The following is a 6,000-nucleotide window of genomic DNA, read 5'->3' on the forward strand; positions in this document are numbered from 1 at the left end:
CTACGGTCTTAAACAATCACCTCGTGCCTGCTTCTCCCGTCTCAGTGAAAAACTGCATCACCTTGGTTTTCAATCCTCCAAGGCTGATACTTCCCTTTTTCTCTTCAATCATGATGGAGTTGTTATTTACATGTTGGTCTATGTCGACGATATAATCATTGCCGGTTCATCAAAACAAGTGGTCGATAAGCTTGTCTACGTGTTGTCTTCCTCATTTCCACTTAAAGATTTCGGTCGTTTAAATTATTTTCTAGGGTTTAAAGTTGTTCACAATTCAGGGGGAATCACATTGCTTCAACATAAGTATGCCACTGACTTACTATATGGTGCCCACATGGAGAATTGTAGAACGGTTTCAACCCCTATGTCTGTCATAGAAAAACTAGCTAGTAACTATGGAAGACCACTTGCTGAAGAAGATGTGTTCAAATACAGAAGCATGTTTGGGGGTTTACAGTATCTCACGCTAACACGACCTGATATCTCCTTTGCAGTAAACAAGGTATGCCAATACCTTTCGAAACCTACCGATCTGCACTGGGAAGCCGTCAAAAGAATTTTGAGATATGTTAAAGGAATTGTATCTACCGAATTAAGAATTAGACAATCAAAATCCATGTTATTAAGTGTGTTCACGGATGCAGACTAGGCAGGATGCTTAGATAATCGCAGGTCTACCGGAGGGTATGCTATATTTTTAAGTCCAAATTTGATCTCATGGAGTTCTCGTAAGCAGCCAACTGTATCACAGTCAAGCACATAGGCTGAATGCAAAGCTTTGGAAAACGGAACAACCGAAGCAACTTGGATACAATCATTACTTATGTAACATCCCGAAATTCAGGTAAAGTTATTTAACCCTTCTCTTTTGTCTAGTTGTCAAGATTAATCCTTGAGTGGAATTTGTGGCAAATGAGTACGCTGGGCGTACTAGAGAGTACGCTGCGCATACTCATGTGCTTAATTTGGACGCGGACTCGCCTAGGTACGCTGGGCGTAGCGGGCCCAGATGCAAACCCTAATATTTGGCTTGTGCCCTATATAAGGAATGCTAAGGCTTATTCCTCAGCCACCATATCAGAGAGTGAAACCCTAAGAGAGCCTTCCCTTTGTCCTTAAGCTTGTGTGTGAGTGTTTTGAGCTAAAAGTGCCTTGGTGTGTTAGTGAAGAAGGAGGAGAGGACCTTGTGGAGGCTAGGGCTTGAAGTGTAAGTTTGGATCTGAGGTCTTCAGAAGAAGGAGCTTCATCTAGAGGTATACAGCTCAAAACTTTCCTCTTTCTTTGGTATGATGTTGCATGGACCATTTCTAGGGTTAAAAGTCCCAAAGGTGGAGACTTTATGAGTAAAAAGGACTCCATGGACCTAGATATGTCCCATTTCAGTGATATTTGTGTTATAGATCCATAAAAATCCCAACTTGGTCGTTGTTATGGGGTCATGCTTGAGTTATGAGCTTTTCTAGGGTTGGAAACGGATTGTTATGGGTGTTAGTGACTTTTCCAGCCAAGCAATGGCTTAAAGTCACCAACTTTATGGACTAAGAGGCTTAGAAATGGTCAGATCTAGAAGTTGGACATGTGTATTAACTGTTTAAGACCCCAGGAGCTAAGGAGTCTGAAACTGGGAGTTACGCGGGGCGTAATCCCAGTACGTGCGGCGTAGGGGGTCGTGTTGCCCGTTTCTGTGAGATCACCGGGTACGCCCATCGTACAGGTTTGGTACATGCAACGTAAGCGGAGGGTTGACTTTTGTTGACTTTTAGGGTTTGGTCAACTTTAGAGTCCTTGAGCCATGAGAGGGGTAAAATGGTCTTTTACCCTTCTGAGAGTGCTAAGAGAGGGAGTAATCTAGCCTTGAGAGTTATATTGATTAAGAATGTTTACTCCATGTGATTAGGCGGAGGCTAAACTAGATTTTTACTGAGTTCGAGATTACCGAGTTACCTGAGGTGAGTCTTATCACTATACTTTACCAGAGAATGGTAATTAGAGTTAAGTAACAGAGTATATTGTATGTTTTTGTATGGTGTGATTTCTATGTGATTTGTGCTATGTATGATTCAGAGTTTACAGAGTTAGGACCAGAGGGTCCACAGAGATATGGGACTGGAGGGTCCCACTGAGACACTCTGACCAGAGGGTCATACAGAGTAATAGCCTCGAGTGGCTAATGTGTGTTGTATGTAGTATTTTGGGGAACTCACTAAACATTTATGCTTACAGTGTTGTGTTATGTGTTTCAGGTACCAGTGAGGATCGCGGGAAGGCGCCGGCATGATCAGTACACACATGAGGAGTTTTTACACATTATGATCTTAGGTTGTGTTTCTATGAAATGAGTTGTGATACAATTGATTTTTTATAATATTATGAATGAAAGTGTGTTTTTAAATTGTGAAAAATTATTTGAAAATTTTGGGTGTTACAACTTAAAGAATTGGGAGTTCATCAGCCAAGAGCTCCAGTGTTATGGTGTGATAATTTAGGTGCAACATATTTGACAGTCAATCATGTATTTCATGCACGAACTAAGCACATAGAGGTTGATTTTCATTTTGTCCGAGAGAAGGTAGCTATGGGTGCACTGGATGTCAGGTTCATTTCTTCCGGAGATCAAGTAGCTGATGGGTTTACTAAGCCAGCCACTCGAAACATGTTGGAAAGATTAAAATATAATCTAAACGTTGAAACGGTTACGATTGAGGGGGAATGTAAACAAAAGAAGATTTGATAGGAAGATAATATTCAAATATTTAAATGTTGTATAGATAAAATTTATCTCTTGGAGTTATCTTTGTATGTAACCTGCGTGTGTGAGTATATATATATATATATATATATATATATATATATATATATATATATATATATATATATATATATATATATATATAGGGTTAGGTTATATTGTTTTTGATAAGTATTGTGTGCCCATGTAAATGATTGTAGGCCAATCATTTGTGGTAATTTAAGAAAGTGATTTTCTCTTTAAATTAAATATAAAAAATCAAATAAATGGGGTTTAATCTATTGACCGGTCAAAAAATGGTAGAATGGTATTTTGCCCCGTCATTTAATTAGGAAACGGTGGATAATATGGAATGATCAACCGATAATCCCAAATATCTCGCTTACTCTCATAATCAAGAACCAAAACCCTTAGGAGGTTGAAAAACATTCCGATTTATTGTAATCATTCTTGAAAAATCGGAAGATCGTTTGTAGGTTTTCCCTATAAATATCGACATTTAACCCTAGAAGAAGAAATCGACATTTGGGGGTTATGTTAACGGTATTCTGCAACAATGAGGAGTACACGATCTAGTTCATTTAAGTCAAAGTTCAAGAACATAGTAGAAACGACGTTGAATCTTGAAGACGACAATGATGATTCCGTTGCTGAACTTGAAGGTAATAATTTTTTTTGTGTTATTTAATGTTTATTTAGTTCGAAAAATGTAGTAGAATTTAGGAAGTGTTTTTGAAAATCTTTTATATGCATGTATGATTTGTTTTCTGGAAGAAAAAATGTGTCATTTTTTCGTATTTTATTAAGAGTAGTTACTGTGTTTGGTATTCGACAAGAATGTTCTGTTTATATGATCGTGGCCATGGTTGTTATTCTGCTAGAATTAGTACATGGGGGAATATGAAGGGCGTTGGGAGTGTGGTCTTACAGGTAAAATGCCTGCTGATGTGAGTGCTACAATTAAGCTAAGGATGAAATACATGGCAAGATTGTTGACATCTGATTTCAATAAGTTCAAGAGTATGATAGTTAAAGATTTTGAAGCGTTTTTGTAAGCTTGATATTTTGGAACAAGATATGCTTCTAAGAGAGTCAGCTGAAAACAGGAAGAAAAAAAGAAAAACAAAGGGTCGTAGGTAAGAATTTGGCGTGGTGTTTAATAAGTTGACAGATAAACTTTGATATGTCATGAGCTGAACTTGTTTTTTTGAATGTTGAAACATGAATCTGCCTTATGTTAGATGTTTGAAATAGTAGATTGTCTATCAGACGTTATGAAGTAATGTTATCAGTAGTATTCGATATATGTTATAATGGAATGTTAATTTTCGTATAATGGGTGTCTTGATGCGTTGTTTAAAATCTGGGATGTTGATGTTGCGCATTGTGAAAATCAAAGGTTCTTGTTAGTAATGTAGTTTTCATATAATGCAAGTTAACATTACTAATGCATGTGTTGATGTTTTTTTTGTTTCTAATAATGTTGTTAATATAATTCAATGTTGTGGTTAATAATGTTTTGTGACTATTGTGACTAGAATATTTTTTTTTACAAATTATATGATGATGATGCAAGGTAGTATTTGTTATGATTCTGTTAGAATACATTATGTAGATATTATGAAATAGAATATAAATATAATGAATTCTTGTCTGCAAATTGCATGTATCGTTTGTATATTACAGTAAATAATAAAACATTTTTGTTAACATTAAAATCAATCTTAAAATGATTGAAAGAAGTTGTATATGTTGCTGTAAGTTATACAATCGATGGAAATTTTGTATTATAATTTTTGAAAATAATGAATTTATATAGTCGATGGAATGAATTTTTGTATTACGTTTTATGAGTATTTTTAAGTAATAAGATAATATAAATATTGTTATGTTGATTGACAATGTCATCGTCAATAGTAATAAAAGTGAATACTTTATTGAACGACATAAAAGATAACAATAAGTGTGAATCGACAGAATTAAATCAAATGTCATTCTAATAAACTCAAAAAAAAAAAACAAGGAACTTATTTCTTGGTGTTCTTTAGAGGATAATTTCTTTTGTCATGATGAACCATCTGTTCACATGTAGCACATTTTCTCTTAGGTTTCGAGATTTCCTTCTCTATCATCTCTTTTGTAGATTTTAATCTTTTCCCACGACTACCACAGCCTTTATTACGAATATCTGTAGGATTCTGAATGTCATTAACATCAAATTCTACATCAGGACAAACCACACCTAAAAGCTGCTTGAAATGATCTGCTCTGGTCGGTAGATCATGATTTGGACAGTCGTCTACGAATTTTTTTTCAAGTTATTCTGTTCGTCGAGGTATAACTTTAACTTTGCTGCATCGTGGCTCAAAAAAGACACACACAACGGTCAACAGTTGAAAAAATATCAATAGCAGTCATGTCGGAAGTAGAATCGGCGAAAGAATTAGTGAAGCGTCTTTTCAGTAATTCTGTTGGAATGACATCCCTACGCCAACGTTTCAAAATGTACTTTTCAGGAATTTGTTCGATGCCATAAAACTTAAACACACAGAATATGTGTCTGCATAAGATACCTAAATGTTCAAAATGCATACAAGTACATTTGAACGAACCATCTTTGGTTGAGTGTGTGACCTGGAAAATATAAGATGATTAGTGAGAATAATTAAGTTGTAAATTTTTAGTGTTTAAATGTAAATGATAAAATGACAATTAATGTGAAAAAAAACATATCGTGTATTCAGTATCCCTTATAAGACAATCGTAATTGTATTTCTCATCTTTGTCATCAACATCGACATCATTTGTTTGCCTGATAGTTATGTTCTTTCTTTTCTCCATAACAATAATCGTGTCAACACCGTTGGAAGATATCACATTCTTTTGGAAACAATTATCTTCAGATCTTGATATCTCCTTCTGAACCTGATAAAAAATCTTTCGTGTATATACATTTGAAGCATGAGGTTCATACGGAGTACGGGTAATGAATTTAGGAAAAGCGGTGGCAGTATTAAAATCATTGAGAATTTTGTTATGTCGTTGTCATTCCATAACTGATTCAAATGTCATCATAAACATGACAAGATAAGAACCGGTTAGTGTCGTGGTTTGAAATGACCAATTCTGACTTTCAGACAGCGATGTAGTCCGCATAAGACCAGACATTGGAATGTGCTTGAAAAATGCGAGGATCCAAGATTTTCGCAATCCATACATTGTATTCATCCAAGTGTTATCAGTAATTTTAA

At 35.4% G+C, this 6,000-nt stretch overlaps 1 protein-coding gene across 1 annotated transcript; it reads left to right on the top strand.

Moving 5' to 3' along the window:
* Positions 1–130: 130 nt before the first annotated feature.
* On the top strand, positions 131–649 carry LOC111916982 (uncharacterized mitochondrial protein AtMg00810-like). The gene has a single exon (XM_023912625.1). It carries the CDS (start codon positions 131–133, stop codon positions 647–649), a length of 519 nt encoding a protein of 172 aa, XP_023768393.1.
* Positions 650–6,000: the final 5,351 nt, after the last annotated feature.

The sequence above is a fragment of the Lactuca sativa genome, chromosome 9 (genome assembly GCF_002870075.4).
Source record: "Lactuca sativa cultivar Salinas chromosome 9, Lsat_Salinas_v11, whole genome shotgun sequence".
Lineage (NCBI taxonomy): Eukaryota > Viridiplantae > Streptophyta > Magnoliopsida > Asterales > Asteraceae > Lactuca > Lactuca sativa.

Bases quoted from the DNA above. Each gene is read 5' to 3' on its own strand.
- LOC111916982 (XM_023912625.1), top strand. From the start codon at position 131: ATGTTGGTCTATGTCGACGATATAATCATTGCCGGTTCATCAAAACAA.